At 38.9% G+C, this 18,117-nt stretch overlaps 1 protein-coding gene across 4 annotated transcripts in view; it reads right to left on the bottom strand.

The window, feature by feature from the left end:
* The window catches only part of LOC114027885 (zinc finger protein 69 homolog), a 50,560-nt gene extending 32,449 nt beyond the window's left edge, over positions 1 to 18,111 (bottom strand). For all 4 annotated transcript variants that reach the window (XM_027842059.1, XM_027842060.1, XM_027842058.1 and 1 more), the window contains exons 1-2: positions 15,519 to 18,111; positions 13,581 to 13,666 (exon numbers count right to left, since the gene is read on the bottom strand). In XM_027842059.1, coding sequence (XP_027697860.1) covers positions 13,581 to 13,666; positions 15,519 to 15,552 — 120 coding nt within the window. In that variant the 5' untranslated portion in view covers positions 15,553 to 18,111. The remainder of the gene's footprint in view (positions 1 to 13,580; positions 13,667 to 15,518) is intronic.
* Positions 18,112 to 18,117: the final 6 nt, after the last annotated feature.

Below are 18,117 nucleotides of genomic sequence, written 5' to 3'. Positions count from 1 at the left end.
CATCCTGTTGTTGTATCTGTCACAAATCATGACCTTAATCTATGCATGGGAGCCATCTGGCTGAATAAGAGTATTTAAGGTTGCACTTTATTATATCAAATATTGTTTTATAATCAACAAACAATAAAAAGTGGAATCTTGAATTCTCTGTATACCTTTCAGTCAGTGGTGTAAATGTGAAGCTACAATGGGATGTAAAGTACTATTTTTGAGTGCCTACCCTTCTCATATTTTCATTAAGTAGACACTCAATTTATGCAAAGATGATTCTTATAAAATTTTATAAAGAGAAAGTAGGATTATAGATCAGTAGTTACTTAAGTCTTCTTTTTACTTTTTTCCATGATTATCCCCAATCATTGGCTTTAGCTATTTTATGAGGTGATTTTGCTCATAATATTGAACTTTCCATCTCTATAAGCTTTTTCATATATTTTTATAAAAAAAGAAATCTTAAGCACCTCAAAATTTATATTTCTATTCAGACTACTGCACAAAAGAGAATTCTATGTGAAACCATGCATCTCCATGTCTTACTGCTTCCTTTTTTAAGTATACAATACATTTTACATGTTACCTTAAAAGGCGTCCTGCTTATCTGTGCTTCCTCCCAAACTTCTTCCTGTTCTGTATATTTTTTGAAATATTACAAAGTCTCCCCATATTGGTACCACTATTGCTAACTTCCTTCACTCCCTAATTTAAAAAGTGAGAGAAAGAAGAAAAGCCCTTGTAATAAATAAGCATAATCAAGCAAAATGAATCCACACAATGGCCATGTCCAAATGCATGCCTCTGTACCCTATATCACCACTCTATCAAGAGGTGGTTAATATGCTTCATCACAGATCCATGGCTGGTCATTGAACTGATCAGAGTTCTTAGGTCTTTTAAAGTTGTTTTTCTTTACAAAATTGCTGTACTTGTATAAATTGTTTTCCTGGTTGAGTTCACATCATACTACCCTAGATTCTATGAAATACTGTAGTATATTTCTTATGGCACAATAATACTCTATTATATTCATATACCACAGTTTTTTCAGCCATTCACCAGTTATCTGAGACGATATATTTTATAGATTTTGTTTCTTTTCTTTTTCCTCTCCCTTTAATATTCCCTTCAGGACCAGAAAGTTTGGTTTGCTTGGGATTATTCCTTGTTTTTCTTTTTTTTATTCTTTTTTTTCTTTTTTTCTTTTTCTTTTTCTTTTTTTTTTTTTTTGCTTAAGCAATTGGGGTTAAGTGACTTGTCCAGGGTCACACAGCTAGTAAGTGTCAAGTGTTCAGTCCGAGGTCGGATTTGAACTCAGGTCCTCCTGACTTTAGGGCCGGTGCTCTATCCACTGCACCACCTAGCTGCTCCGATTATTCCTTCTTTGGAATTATTCTCCTGTTCAATCTCCACTTTCCTATCCCCACATGTTTTCTTACTGAGTTTGGTGCATTTCCATTATTTGTTTGTGCATATGCAAGCATGAGCAAATCTTCTGTCCATTTCAAATGAGAGTGAGGTTCATCTGTTGCTCACTCCCCCCACCTCTTCTTCCTCCATGTCTGTATACTCTTCTAACAGACCCAACTACGAGAAAGAGCAAGTTCCATACCCTTCTTCCTCCTTTCAACACAAATATATTTCCTTATACCACCTTCCCCCAGGAAAAGGGGAATCTTTTTCTTTTTCACTTCTTCAATCCTTCAGAACAAAACTAATCCACCCCCAGGACCTCTGTTTTTCATACTTAACTCCCCAAATAACTTTTAAAAATTAAGATTCTTAAAGAGACATATTTCTTTCCTCCCATTTGAGTGTTAGCACTATTCCATAATACAACTCAAATGCTCAAATAACCCTTGGACTTTCTTGACTATTGTGTTTGAATTTCAAAGTTCCTACTTCATTCTGGTCTTTTCATCAGAAATGCTTGAAAGTCTTCTTCCATTAAAAGTCTATCTTTTCCTCTGGAGGATTATACTCAGCTTTGCAGGGCAAGTTTTCTTCATTTGTAAGATTATCTTTTGCCTTTTGGATATTGCATTCCAAGATCTGTTATTTATAGCAATAGCTGGTAGGTCTTTTGTGATATTTTCTATGAATCCTTAGGACTTGAAGTTCTTCTTTCTGGATGTTTACAGTATTTTTTTTCTTTGATGTGGGAGCTCTAAATTTGGGCTATGACATTCCTGGGACTTTTGCTTTTGAGGTTTCTTTCAGGAGGTAAATGGTAAATTCTTTCTATCTTTGCTTTCCAAATTTAAGAGATTTGGGTAGTTTTCATTCATGATTCCTTGATAGGGAGCATTGAGGCTTTTTTTAATCATAGTTTGAGCAAGTCCAGTGATTCTTAAATTATCTTTCCTTGACCTGTTTTTTTTTAGGTCAGTTGTTCTTTATATCAAACAGCCTGTGTTTTATTCTATTTTTCTAATTTTGAATTTTTGTCTTAATGATTTCTTGCTGCTTCATGGAGGTATTGATTTTTGTTTGTTTGTTTATTCTAGTTTTTAGGGATTCTGTTACTTGAGTAAGGTTTACTTCCTTCTCTTCTCAGTTACTTATTCTTCTAATTATTTATTTTTTACCTCTTCCTTTGTTGCTTCTAGGCATGCGGTGGCAGGTGTCCCCCACCCCCACCTTTTTTTTTCTTTTGAGTCTCTGCATGCAGTTACTATAGAAATACTCTCCTTTTGAAGATCTCTAGATTTTCAATGTTTGCTATTCATCAATGTATTCTTTGATTTACTCATATTTCTAGTTTTACTCCCTAAATGAGAACTTCGTGCCAAGGCCAGGCTTAATCCTCCACTGTTTTTGGATAGGGTGGTCTGCCCTGCTTGTTCTCACCTTGGATTCCTTGGGTTCTTCCACCTCCCAGGATTAAGCCTACCTGATTGTTGAGGTTCAGAGTGCTGAATCTTTGGGGCCTTCTCTGATATTTCAGGAGAGAATATTAGGGACTTCAGAGTCCTAAGGCTTAAACTATACAAACCTAAGCACTGTTGCACTATGCTCATCACTGGCTACTGCCTTCTGCCACTTCCTGGGTTTTGAAAGTCCCCACCCTGGGGCTTTCCTACAGCCCTGGGGGGCACTGTTCTTGCTGCCTCTTGACACATAACATGGCAGTCTATACATAGCCTATCGCTAGTAATATTGAGGAGCTAACTTGTTCTGGTTTTACTGGAAGGGCCCCCTTTCCTATTCCACTGATTCTAGATGACTGTTTGTACACTTCCTCACAGGAGAGGAACTCACTGTACTTCCTCATTAGATTTCTTAACCATTATTCAGCCTGGTATGATTTTCAGGGTTTGGAAGAAGTAAAGATGTGATAGCTGAAAGGTCTGCCTCTTATTCAGGCAGCCACGTTGGCAGGAAGTACCTCTGTAAGTTTTTGCAAATGAGCTCATGTTCCAAAATGGCATTGCCCTTGGTTATCATAACTCTTCATTTGACAAGAAAATCAAGCATATACAGATTGGGGTTGTTTGTGAGCTACTTTATGTAAACTTCCATAAAATGTGCTACTTGTATACTCCGTGTTGTATTGTCTTTGTTCCATTCCCCATTTTTCAGCATCAATAGCTACTTGAAGAGATTGGGTTGGATCTGTTGTAACTGCATTCCAGATCATCTTCTCATCCTTTATTATAATTTGGTGTTTATTTTTATCTAAGTCCCTGGTCTTACTACATACAAGCCCTAAGTCTTCCCCGTCACTCAGGTTCACAACCTAGGTGTCATCCTAGACTCCTTATTCTCTCACACACATCCCTATAGCCAATCAGTTGAAAAATCCTGTCATATCTACTCTTGTTAACACTTCTCATATTTGCCTCCTTCTCTCCTCTGAGATGTCCATCACACTAGTGCAGGCAGGCCCTTGTCACCTCATGCCGGGACTATTCCAAGAGCCTGATAGTTGGCCTCTCTGCCTCAAACCTTTCCCAAATTCAGTCCATTCTCCTCTGAGCTCTCTAATTGATCTTCCATAAGTACATTTCTGACCATGTAATCCACCTACTTAATAAACTCCAGTGGCTCCCTATTACTTTCAGGATCAAATATAAAATCATCTGTTTGACTTTTTAAAACCTAGTCCCTCCCTACCTTTCCAGTCACCTGATACCTTACTCCCCTCTGTGTATTCTGAGACCCAATGACACTGGCCTCTTTGATGCTTCGCACACAAGATAGTCCATTTCCTGACTAAGCATTTTCACTGGCTGACTCCCACATCTGGAGCTCTCTCCCTCCTCACCTCTGCCTCCTGGATTCCTTCAACTGAGCTAAAATCCCACCTTTTGCAAGAAGCCTTTTCCAGCCCATCAATTGGGGAATGGCTAAACAAATTGTGGTAGGTGATTATGATGGAATACTATTGTACTACAGGAAATGATGAGTAGGATGCTCTCAGAGAAAACTGAAAAAACTTACATGAGCTGATGCAAAGTGAAATGTACTGTGTACAAAATAATAGTAATATTGCAGGATGATCAGCTGTGAATGACATAGCTATTATCAGCAATACAAGGATCCAAGACACTTCTGAAGGATTTATGATGAAAAATGCTATCCATCCCCAGATAAAGAACTGATGGTGTCTAAATGTAGACTGAATGATTTTTTTTTATTTTTCTTGAGATTTTTTTTTTGTCTATGATTTCTTTCACAACATAACTATTATGGAAGTGTTCCACATGACCACACATATTTAACCCATATTGAATTGCTTACCTTTTCAGGGGGGAGAGGAAGGCAGGGAGGGAGGAAGGGAGAGAATTTAGAACAAAGCCTTTCCCAGTTCTCTTTAAGCTTAGTGCCTTTGTGTGACCTTGGGCAAATCACTTAACCCCAACTGCCTCACCAAAAAAAAAAAAAAAAAAAGCTTAGTGCCTTTCCTACTGGAACACTACTGCATTGGTGGTGGAGTTGTGAAATGATCCAACCATTCTGGAGAGCAATTTGGAACTATGCCCAAAGGGCTACAAAATTGTGCATACCCTTTGACCCAGCAATAGCACTTCTAGGTCTGTATCCCAAAGAGGTCATAACAATGGGAAAAGAACCCACATGTACAAAAATATTTATAGCAGCTCTTTTTGTGGTGGCAAAGAACTGGAAATTCAGGAGATGCCTATCAATTTGGGAATGGCTGAAGAAGTTGTGGTACATGAACATAATAAAATACTATTGTGCTGTAAGAAATAATAAGCAGGTGGACTTCAGAAAAACCTGGAAAGACTTACATGAACTGATGCTGAGTGAAGTTAGCAGAACCAAGAGAACATTGTACACAGTAACAGCCACATTGTATGATGACTAACTTTTATAGACTTGGCTCTTCTCAGAATTGCAAGGATCTAAGACAACTCCAAAAGACTCATGATGGGAAATGCTGTCCACATCCAGTTTTGCTTTTTTAAGGTGTTCTTCTCCTCATTGGCTTTTTGGACTTCTTTTGCCTTTTGGGTTAGGCTATTTTTTAAGGTGTTATTTTCCTCAGTATTTTTTTGGGGTCTCTTTTAGCAAGCTGTTGACTTGTTTTTCATGATTTTCTTGCATCATTCTCATTTCTCTTTACAGTTTTTCCTCTACTTCTCTTACTTGTTTCTCAAAATCCTTTTTGAGCTCTTCCATGGCCTGGGACTGATTCATATTTTTCTTGGAGGTTTTTGATGTAGAAGCTTTGACTTTGTTGTCTTCTTCTGGTTATATGTTTTGATCTTCTTTGTCACCAAAGAAAGATTCTATGGTCTGACATTTTTTGCACCTTTGTTTGTTCATGATCCCAGCCAATTACTTGAGTTTTAAATTCTTTGTTAAGGTAGAGGTCTGCTTCCAGTGTGGAGAATGTACTGTCCCAAGCTTCAGGGGTTTTGTGCAGCTGTTTTCAGATATACTTCTAGGGACCTATAAATTTTCAGTTCTTCCAAGGTGGTATGATAAGGGGTGAGGTGTTTACTCCTTTCCTGGCCTATGCTCTGGTCTATGAGTGACCACAAATACTCTTTTCTGCCTTAGAACTGTGAGGAGGATTTCCTCTCCACCACCACTACAAGCTCCACCACACCAGCACTCTTCCTCACCCCAGGACCGCCACCTAGAACTGGGACCCAGATCCAACCACAGGCAAAGCAATAGAATCCTGCCTCAGCGCTGGCAAAGAGATCCCTGCAATCCTCCTCTGATCAGCCACTTGATTCCCCCTCAGTCTGTGCACTGGAAGCTCCAGAGACAGCTGCCACCCCGGTGCCACACTCGGGGACTTGGGCTGGGACCCAAGCTTCTCTCTCTCACTGCAGTCACAGACTTTTCCCACTTACCTTCTAAGTTGTCTTTGTCATTTGTGTGTTGAGACAAGTTACTCCCAACTGCTTTTCCTGCCTCTACTACTCAAAAATATCTACTCTTTTGAAGTTCAAGTCACCTGTTCTCTCCGTTTTCCTGACACTACTTTCTCCTCCTACCTATCTGACCATTCCTTCTTAGTCTCCTTTGCTAGATCTTCCTTTAAGTTAGGGGTAAGGAACCTGTAGCCTCGAGGCTACATATGGCCCTCTAGGTCCTCAAGTGAAGCCCTTTAACTGAATCCAAACTTCACAGAACAAATCTCCTTAATAGAAGGATGTGTTCTAGGAAATTTGAATTCAGTCAAAGGGCCACACTTGAGGACCTAGAGGGCCACATGTGGCCTCAAGAGGCTACAGGTTCCCCACCCCTGCCCTAAATTATGACCACTAACCATGAGTGTCCCACAGGGCTCTGTCTGTGCCCTCTTCTCATCTCCCTCTATACTGTTTCACTCAGTGATCTCATCAGCTCCCATGGATTCAATTATCATCTTTGCTAATGATTCTTAAATCTACTTATCTATCCCTAACCTCTCTGCTGACTTCTAGTCTTGCATCTCCAACTATGTATTGGACATCTTGAACTGTATACCTGATAAACATCTTAAACTCAATATGTTAAAAATTGAACTCATTATCTTTCCCCAAAAACCCTTCCCTCTTCCTATTTTCCCTATTACTGCTGGGGAGTATCACCATGCCCCCACTCACCCAGGTTCCCAACTTAGGTTTCATCCTTGACTTCTCAGTCTCACCTCTCATATCCAATCTTTTGTCTAATCCTGTCAGTTTTACCTTCATAACAACTCTCACATACACCTCCTTCTCTTTGCTGACAGTGCCACCATCCTGGTGCAAACCATCATCACCTAGCACCTGGACTATTACAGTAGCCTGCTGGTCAGCCTACATGCTACCAAGTCTCTCCTCACTGCAATCCATCCTCTATTCTGCTGTCAAAATGATTTTCTTAAAGCACAGATCTGACCACGTTACCCCCATCCCCCATCCAATAAATTCCAGTGTCTCCCTATCACCTCTAGAATAAAATATAAAGTCCTATTTAGCATTCAAAGCCCTTATTAAAATGCCTCCCTCTACCCCCCAATCTTTACTGTCTTCTTACACCTTACATCCCCACTACTGGATCTTCAATCCAATGACCCTCTCCTCCTTGCTGTTACTTTAAATGAGACACTTCATCTCTCCATTCTAGCCATTTTCACTGGCTGCCCCCCACCCCTGGAATGCTCTCCTTCCTCATTTCCACCTCCTGACTTCCCTGGCTTCCTTCAAGTCCCAGATAAAATCTCACCTCCTACAAGAAGCATTTCTCAGTCCTTCTTAATTCTGGTACCTTCCTTCTGTTTATTTCCAAAGTCTCATATATATATATATACATATTTATATGTATGTGTACACATGTAGGTATATGTATATATGTACGTGTATAAATACCTATATACACATGTGTATGCACATGCATATATGGGTGTATATGTGTGTATATGTGTGTATGCACAGTTTATACATTGTTGTTTGCATGTCACTGTGAGCTCCTTGAGAGCAAGGACTCCTTTCTATCTATTCTTGTATGCCCACTACTCAGCATAGTGCCACACATAGAAGACATTTAATAAATGTTTATTGACTGACATCTATTTACATCAACCTCTTCCCCTCCAAATCAGTCACCTTTTATGGCAAACTCCCACTTTCCTCAATAACTTTAGCAATTAATTCATTTCCTAATATACTTCATTCTCTACCATAATCAACAGCTTTAAGGGACTTTAGTCCAACGTTCTTATTTTTCACATAAAAAAACTGAGGTCCATGATCAATTACTTAAACAATTATATTTGATGACCTCAGACAACTCAGCCTGAATTTTATGTTAAGTACATTTGGTAGTACATTTTAACACAATGTTATTTTTTATTGAATATTCTTTTTTTATTCATCAAAGAATTAAGAAGCAAAAACTTAACTAAGCTTGACTTTTAAATTGTTTTACTTTAGAAACACAAACTTTAAAAATACGACAAAAATACCATCTTTTTTGAGACAATAGGGTATGCCTGCCTATATTCATCTCTACTTCACTATTGCTGCTCGCTTTAAACTTCACTGTAACTTGAAACTCTCACCTCCATAATCTTAAATTCTGAAATACTCTCCTACATTTTAAGCATCTTCATTCATACTAAATCTGTATTTTTTTCCTCATTTATACCCTTTAGTCTCTCTGCTTTCTATTCCCACTCAATAATTGCCTATCATATCTAACTTTTCTCAAATTCCATTAAGGTCCTTAATTTCAATCTTGTTTATTTTTTATTATTTGTCTATATTTAAAAGAGAAATCTTACTTTTTTGATAACTTATTTAACTTTTATTCTAAATATTTAGATGCTATGCTATTGGGTGCATATATGCCAAGCATTTGATTTAATCCTTTGTTTATAGTACCTTTCAGCATAATGTAATTTCCCAGCTTATCCTTAACTAAGACTATTTTTGCTGTTGCCTTTTCTGGGATCATAATTGCTACTCCTGTCTTTTTAACTTTAAGTCCCTGGTTTTAATCTTGTGTGAATCTTTCTGTCTCAAATGTGTTTGTTGTAAACATATTTTGTATTCTGCTTTTTGATCCATTCTATCCTCTTCTATTCTATGGGTGAGTTCATCACATTCATAGTGATGACTGTTATCTGTATGCTTTCCTTCATTCACCCTATTCTCTTATACTTTTCCCCACTGTTTCCCAAGTCTACTTTACAAAGAAGGTATTAAGGGAAAAGGAGTGGGCACAGCATCAGTGTTCTAGGTTTGAAGCAATCTGCTTCCTTGCTCTCTTTATTATAACCACAGCCCAATCAGAGGTTTTTACCATTTCTTTCTTTCTTTTTAAACCCTTGTTTGTGATCTACCCTCCATGGTTAGAATTTGCTTATGATTAATCCCTCCAATTCTACCCTCCCTCTTATTCCTCCCCTCTTTCCTCCCCATTCCCTTCCTGTTTCCCCATTGAGTGAAATATATTTCTGCTCAATTCTGTATGTGTCTGTATTCTGATCTACTTTGACAAATTCAGATGAAAGTTCTTCCCCACCCATTCTTTCTTATTTTTTATCTTATGATACACTATGATTATGTGAAATAATTTCCAACTCCCTTTCCTTGTGTCTTCATTTCTGCCTCCCTTTCCCTCTTTTAAAAGCATCAAAACATAACAAAAAACTGTCTTATTTAACTCCCTCTATGACCCCTGAAAACACTGATTCTGAGAGGACTCTCCCATTACTTGAATATAAAAACTTCATCCTTGTTTAGTCCTTTCTGATTGTTCACTCATATTTACCATTTTAAATTTCTTTTGACTCCTGTGTTTGTATTTCAAAGTTTCTCTTCAGCTCTGGAATTTTCATCAAGAAAGCTTGGAAGTTCTATGTCATTAAAGGTCCTCTATAGGATTTTACTCAGTTTTTCTATTCAGGTTTTTCTTTGTTATATTCTTTTGCCTTTTGCACTACTGTATTTCAAGTTCTCCACTCCTTTGTTGTGATAGTTGTGAAATTTTGTATAATCTTGACTATGACTCCTCAATACTTGAATTCTCTTCCTGGCTATCTGAAGTTTTTCCTTTGATCTGGAAACTCTGGATTTTGGCTTTGATGTTCTTGGTAGTTTCCATTTCGTTTGCTTTTTGTTTTCAAAACCTTGCCTTCTGGTTCTGAGATGTGGGAAGCTTTCTTTAGTGTTTCTTGAAATATATCCACTTTTATTTTTTTTTTTTTGCCGGGGCTTTGAGTAGTCTGATTTCACTCATAAAATCATTTTTAACTTTTATTTTTTTTTAACTCTTGCTTTATGTCTACCAGGAATTCTAGTTGAAAATTTGTTCTTCTTTGAGGCTTTACCTAGAGACTTTTTGGAGTCATTGTTTTCATTAGGGTTTGTGTCTTGGGGGTATCTGTCACTCTAACATCCCTTTATGTTGGAAATCTTTTTATTACTATAATTATTACTCTTTCTTCTAGCCTTACTTCCCAAACTGAAACTGTTCTTAGGGTCAGGGAATGGGAATGGCTGGGTTCTGTTTTAAATTTTTTTTTGGTCCTGTTGCTGCTTTCTCTGGATATTGAATGCTATGTTTCTCAGGAAACTCTGGGGCTCCTCAGGCTGGGGAACTGCAAGCTTTCATTATACCCAAAATAGCTTAATCTCGGGCAAAATCTGTTCACTGCCCTTCTGGTCTGAAGGTCTTTCCACAAGCTAATAACTCTAGCTGGTATATGGGCTACACAACTGTAACCTTGTCTCTGACTGGAGCTCCAGTAGACTGCTGCTGACTCCTGATCCTGTCAGCTAGCTGGCAGGTTCTGCAGGTTAAGCGTGGCAGAACTGCAGGCTCCTCCTTGGTCTGAGCTCTCTGCCCTTCTTATTCAGCTGCAGACCTCAGATAGGTATGAGACCCTGCTCCAGGGTAAAAGCAACAGAGCTACTGTTTCTTCTGTTCCTGATTTAGTATTCATCCTTGGGTAATTACCACAATATGTTCTGGTCTACCATCCCCCAGGCTCAGGTCTTCTCCCAAGTCCACAACAAATCTTCTAAGCAGCTATTCCTGCTCCTTGACCAGCATCAGTCATCCCTGAAAGATCTGGGACTGCTTCTTACCCTAATGCATAGCCACAGGCCATAATTTAGATCCCTTCCTCGAAGGCTCCATAAAGTACCTTCCTGCCTAAAACCCTACCCTGTTGTCTGAAGGCCTGTCTCCTTATGCCAACTTGGGTTGAAAAAAAAAAAAAAAAGACTCCGATTTTTCTCTGGATTTCTCTATCAGGATTAAGTCTAGTAATCTTCCTAAATTACTGCCAGAATAACTGTGAGAGAGAGCTGGGCTGTACTGCTTCCTCCTATTTTACCATATTGGCTGGTCACCTCTCCTAGTCTCCCAGTCAATTAATCCTCTTTTCTTTTCACATGCTTCCCTACCCATGCTGAATTCCTTAGTCAATTATTTCAACAATGTACTTATTAAACAAGACCTAGTAACAAATGTTCATTTCAATCTAGTGTCCAATAAAGTCAGAACACAAACTACTGAGAGACTTTTTTAATGGAAAAGAACTATGAGGAAAACTGCAAAGCAGTACAGAAAAATAACTTTAGGTCAAAGCTTAAGCCATAGACACAATAAATTCAAATGGATAAAATATCTAAATACAATGTTATTGTAGTGTGTGTCTGTGTGTGTGTGTGTGTATGTGTGTATGTGTGTGTGAGAGAGAGAGAGACAGAAGAATATTATATTTTTCAAAATTATGGATAAGGGAAAATGCATAACCATACCAAAGATAAGAATGCTCATAAAAGCAAACTAGATAATTGTGATTATATAAAATTTTAAAAGCATCTGAAGATTTTTTTAAAAAAAAAATACAGTTAGAATTAGAAAAAAAGGTATGGATTAGGAAACTCTTTGTATTAAGTATGTTTAGTAAAAACTGATATCCAAAACTCTGTAAGAAGTTGACAGAAATATGTAAAATTAAAGGGCATTCCTTAATAGACAGACTCTGTCTGAACACTATTTTCAAAGGAGAAAAATGCAAACTACCAAGAGCTACCTGAAAAAAAAGTTCAAAAACAGGGAAATATAAATTAAAACAACTCTAATTAGTCCAAGAGAACAGCTGTTGAAACAGCTCTCCCTCCTTCTGGTATTGAGGCAGAGAGGGCCCATAAGTACAGAATGTTCCATACCCAGTCATTGTATCAGGTGGTTATAATCAAATTTTTTTTCTATGTTACAGGAAAAGGCCCAGATTGATTGACATAAAAACAAAAAGCTATGCATACAATTTATTAAAATAAATTAAAAAAACCCTGAGGTATCACCTTACACCCATCAAGCTAATAAACATGAAAAAAATATAGGAAAACATACAGTTTGGAGGTTTGGAAAAGGTAGCATGCTCTTTCACTGCTGGTAAAGTTATGATTTCAAATATTCTGGAAAATTTGGAATTATGCTAAAAAAAGGTATCAAAAGGTCCATGGGTACAGAAATGTTCATGGTAGCATTATGTATAATAACAAAAAACTATAATTAAATGTACCCAATGAATGAGGAATAGCTGAAAAATCCTGGCATATAAATATAATGGAACATTACGTATTCATAAGGAATGAGGAATTTGAAAAATTCCGAAAAACAAGGGAATGCTTGTATGAAGTGATACAGAAAAAAAAAAAAGAAAGAAAGCAGAGCCAAAAGAATATAACGTCTACAACAATGTTGATAAAGTTAACATGGAAAGGAAACAAAATTCTGGTTTAATTGTCAACGTTGGAAATATTCAGTTATCATGCTCTGTTTATCAATAAACCTTTTCATGAAGTTCTGTTAAATTAACTTCATAAAGGGGGGGCGTTGTTTGCATGTTTGTTGGGAAGTGTCTGCCATGTCAAAACAAAATACATAAAATTTTAAAAACAAACAGAAAAATCAATAAATTCCATTTCATAGAATGTACTTTATACACATAATCTTTGCCCTCAAGGAGTTTAAGATGCACACACATAGGGGAGACTAAGTACACAGAAATAACCATTATAATTGTTGTTTTTTATTAGACACGAAAAAGTTAAAGTTAACAATATAAAAGTTTGTTTAGGTTGGGAATTGTCTATTGCATCAAAATAAAATATATCAAAAAATTAAAAATTAAAAAACAGTATGTTGCTACCTTCTTAGAATCCCTCTGAGGACAAGGACTGTATCTTCACCCATGCATTTATATTAAGCACCTGTTAAGTGTAAGATACTATACAGGTGCTGATTATACAAAGATAAAAACCAAACAATTTCTGCCCTCAAAGGGCTTACATTCTACTGGGAGTATACAATATGTGTCTTCTACTTTTGTTCTGTTCACAGGCCTTACCACAATAGCGAGCAGCACATACAGACCTGAATAACTGGTTGATTGAACAAGGGAATGTCAGGCAGAGACAAAAAATACCGAAATAAGACACTAGGTAAGTTGGGAATACTAGTTTAGACCCTTCATCAACCATCCTCCTCAGTAAGAACAATTTGAGCTCAGATCCAACTTTGTTGGACAAAAAAATCTTCAGAACAAGAGAAAGAAATCTTTATACTCAGTGAAAGATGATGCAGTTTTTAAGGAGAGAGAAGAAACCCCAGCTCACCTGGGATCTGGATGCCAGGAGCCCAGAGGTCATTTCCTCCACCTCTGTGCTCTGTTTGGGGAGAAGGTCATACTTCTCAGGCAGAGCTGGGAAAGAAAAAAGAACCATAAGAGAGACAATCCTACAACTCTCAAACCTACAAGACTAGAAATTGAAACGCTGCATTTGACTTTGACCCCCTCCCCAAGCATACACGGGTCAAAGGGTTTCCAGTAGGATCCCTATCCCCTGCCTAGCTTGTATCCTTGACTTTAACCTTGTGGTCTACAAAGTTCCAGAGGACAGAATTCGATGCATCCTTGGAATGAGGCCACGTGCCATGAATTCAAAGCTCTGTTTCCATCGGCACTGACAATGAATGGAATATACCCTCTCTGATTCAGTTACCTCCTCACTTAATAAAGAAAAATACTGTCATTTCCCTCCCTACTTTAATTTTCCAGACTCTTCAGAGAAAGCATACTTTGATTTTATTGTCAGTGAAGCAATGTGGCCCAAAAGAAAGAGCACAGAACTAGCTGGATTATAAACCTGGTTCCGTCACTAACTAGCTGTGGGATTCAAGGCAATTCTCTTGACCTCTCCAATCACAATTTGCACATTGGTAAAACAAATGTAAATATATATCCTACCAGTCTCTCCTGTTCTTGTGGAGATAAAATAGATAATAAAACAGAAATCTTTTTGTCAAGTAACAAGTTTAATTCATAAACAAAGTACAAATACAACCAATATCACAGAAACCATATGAGAGAAAGATTTATAAATGATGGGTGACTGGGCTATTGCCTCCCATAGGAATAACCAATGGAAGGAGAATGGGTTCCTGGATTTGGGATACATGAGTTCAAATCTCACCTTCAGTATTTTTTTTACCTGTTAACCTCACTTTTAGCTAGACCTATGATCCTAATGTTGGCTTCCAAGGGCATTTTTTTTTCTCACAGAAGAGCTAGAAGGGGAGACCAGGGCTAAATACTTCATTGGGCCATACTAAGACTATGAACATACTCATTCAATGAGCCCATCATACCCTAAAGCCAAGGAGACCTTCCTCTCCCCAACTCTGTTCAATTACTGATAAAACTAGGCTATTTAGTAGAAAAAATTTCCCTATACTGTTCAGAAAGGCTGTGCAATAGTATCATAAGTCCGGATACAATATGCCACAATTCTGATTTTCTAGTGTGTCCCTACTAGAAAATTTTCCCCCAAAACCATTACAACAATTACCCAATTAACAATACATTATCTTATCAAACCTAGGACCCAAGTTCCTAAGCCAGTCCTTCCCTGGGAATATTAGGGTACATGAACGAGGGACTGTGAGGGTAGACCATCAAAGGTCTGACAATGGAAGCTTTGGGGCAGGTTTCCCAGGTAGCATTTAGGAGATAGAAAAGAGCTAGGGCCAGGCATACTCACAGGTTGGGGCAGTCATTCTCCTCTGCATCAGAAAACTCCACTCAGGAAATTCATCATTTTTATACTTTTGTGCACAATGTAATTTTTTTTTTCCTCTTCTGTTTTCTTTTAATGAAAATCCCTTTTGGAAAAAAACTACAACCTGTCTTGGCTGAATAAAGAGGACAGTGGTTTTTTGTTGTTGTTGTTTTTGGGGGGTTTTCCCCTCACATTTTCAGCAGGATAGATTGAGGAATCAATGTACCCTAGATACATTTCATGTTAGTGGCCAAGGGACTGGGTCAGTCTAAGACCAAAAAGAAGTCGATACGGGGATATGGGGAAGAGAAAGAAGAAGGAGCCAAGGGAAAAATGGAAAGTGGGAACAAAGAACCAAGCAAAAGACAGAAATTAGGGTCAGCTATGGATTTTGATCCTTCCTGACCTATTCACCCACACACCCTCCCCTAAGTGCTATTTGCCTTTGTCTCTCACTGCAGAGATTTCTCCCTTCTCACATTTTGTAATCCTCACCTTTCTTCTCAAACATGTTCACCAGATCTTCCATAGTCACTCCTTCTTTGTTGTTCACTGGATGCTCTGATTTCCTCCAAGCACTGTCTCCTAGGGCAAGATGGTCAGGAATTATTATAGCAGTCACCAACTCCACCCAAAGGTTCTAAAGAAAGCCCCAACGTGTGTCCTCCTAAGGGAGGTGCTGTTCTTCACTCGGCCTCTTCTATCTTCACCTTCTTTTGGAGAAGGACTCTATAGAAGGAAAAGTAAATTCCCTTTAGATGGGACCATCTTCACTCTGGGGTTCATATCTCATTCCCCTACAGTGAATATACCCCTTGGTGTCCCAGGCTAGGTCCCTTAAAACTCTCCTAGGACTGTTGTAGGTAAACAAAGGATTAAGTCACAAGAGGACGCTAATAGCCTCAGTCTCAATGACTTCAGGGCTTTCCAGAGGCAGCTAGAGACACATAACAAATAAATCCTACACAGTAAGCTTCATTCACTCCACAATTAACTCACTTGCGTTGTGCTAGGTTTTATAGAAGATCAAAGCTTTCATGAAGAATACAAACTTTTTGCCCTCAAGGAGTTTACAATCTGGTTAAGTAAAGCTGCAGGTGGCACCATAGTCAAAAAGTACACAAATACATACCTGGGGCCCTTTACTAACTGGTGAACACAAGGAGAAGCATGCACACACATATATGAGGCTTCTCTTCTTTCTCATTCATAGACAGAAACAGAGATGCACAGAAATAGGGCTCCTCCTAATGCAGACAGACATACAGACAGGGACACAGGGTGATTCTCTTGTTACACACACAGACACAGAACACCAAACACTCTCTACCTCTCACACTTGAAGCATGGACACATGGGCACAGTGATACAGGGCTCTTTTCTTCTACTACAAACACATACACAGGGCTCCTCTGCCCTCCTTCTTTCTCATGGACATAGACCTAGGGTTCATCTCTTTCTTGCTCTTTCACTCTCCCCTCACCTCTCTCCTTCTCTCCTCTCTTTCTCTCTCTCTCTCACACACACACACACACACACACACACACACACACTCACACAGCTTCTCTCCACAAACACAGCCACATACAGCCATAGGACTCCTTCTTTTCATAGTTTCATGCATAAAGAAGCAGGGGTCCACTTTTTTTTTTTTAAGGAGAGACAGACACAGGAATATAGAGCTCTAGTCTGCCCCTCTTTCTCCCCAACCCTACACACATACACACAGCTCCTCTCCTGCCAGACACACATATACATAGTGCTTTTTTCCCCTCCTCTCTTACACACACATACACAGGGTTCCTCTTTTCACACATAAAGACACATGGACACAGAGGTTCTCTCTTCACACACACATACACTGCACACAAACCAAGATACCCAGGGCTCCTCTCCCACACACAAAGACAGTGCTTCTCTCCTTCCCTCCTACTCTACCCCACCCCATACAGTGTTCTGCTTCCCACTTCACTTCCACACACAAGGCTCCTCTCCTCTTTTTAAACATATATATGTGTGTGTATGAGTGTGTGTGTACACAGAGCTCCTCTTTTTACACACAAAGTGTTCCTTTCTTCTCACACACAGATTTATGTATCTACACCCATATAGTATACCTCTCTCTCTCTCTCTCTCTCACAGGGATAAATGGCTTCTCTGCTCTCCTTTCATACACACAGACAAAGGTCCCCTTTTTTCACACATAGACTCCAGCTTCCTTTCCTCTTTTCACACACAAACACAGGGACAATGGCTCTTGTTCTTTCTCAGACACACACGCATACACGGTATTCCTCTACCCTCCTGTCACATTCATACACAGGGCTCCTCCCCTCTCACACACTTGCATACATACTTGCACACAGAGCTCCTCTCTCCTCACATATACACAGGTTTGCATGTCTCATCTCTTCTCTCTCTTATATCCCATTTTCTATATGCCTTTCCCATGATTCCTTGATGACAGTTCCTTCCCTCTATTGATTATCTATAATTGCTCCTGAATACAGTGTTTGTACATAATTGTTTGCGTGTTGTCTCTGTTAGTTTGTGAGCTCCTTGACAACAAGGACAGGTTTTTGTCTTTCCTAGTCTCCCAGCCCTCAGTGCAATGCCTGGCACATAGTAGGTACTTAACAAATGCTAGATGACTGACACACACTGCTCCTCTCCTCTGATCCAAACATAGGGCAACTCATATGCAGACTATGCACATGCATGCACATAAAAACACACATTCACAAGGTTCCCCCTCCCCTTCTCTCACACAGAGACAGAGGGCTCCTCTTCTTTTCCCACCCAAAGACAGGGATATAGACACACATACACACATACACACAGGGGTCTTCTCTAAAACAGTGCTAACTCCTCCCTATCCCTACAGTCTCACTCTTTTCAAGACACAGGAGCCAGTCTCTCCTCTCACACACACAGACACACACACACAGTCTCTAGTCCTCTTTACTCACACAAAATCACAAGGTTCCTCCCCTTTCCACAGGCAGACACTTTGGGGGTTGTCCCCCCTTCACCCAGAGACCACTGACACAGAATTAATCTCTTACACACACACACACACACACACACACACACA

The sequence above is a fragment of the Vombatus ursinus genome, unplaced genomic scaffold, assembly GCF_900497805.2.
Source record: "Vombatus ursinus unplaced genomic scaffold, bare-nosed wombat genome assembly UNPS02014864.1, whole genome shotgun sequence".
NCBI lineage: Eukaryota > Metazoa > Chordata > Mammalia > Diprotodontia > Vombatidae > Vombatus > Vombatus ursinus.
The sequence above is the reverse complement of the archived record's forward strand: the minus strand, read 5'-3'. Positions and strand labels throughout refer to the sequence as shown.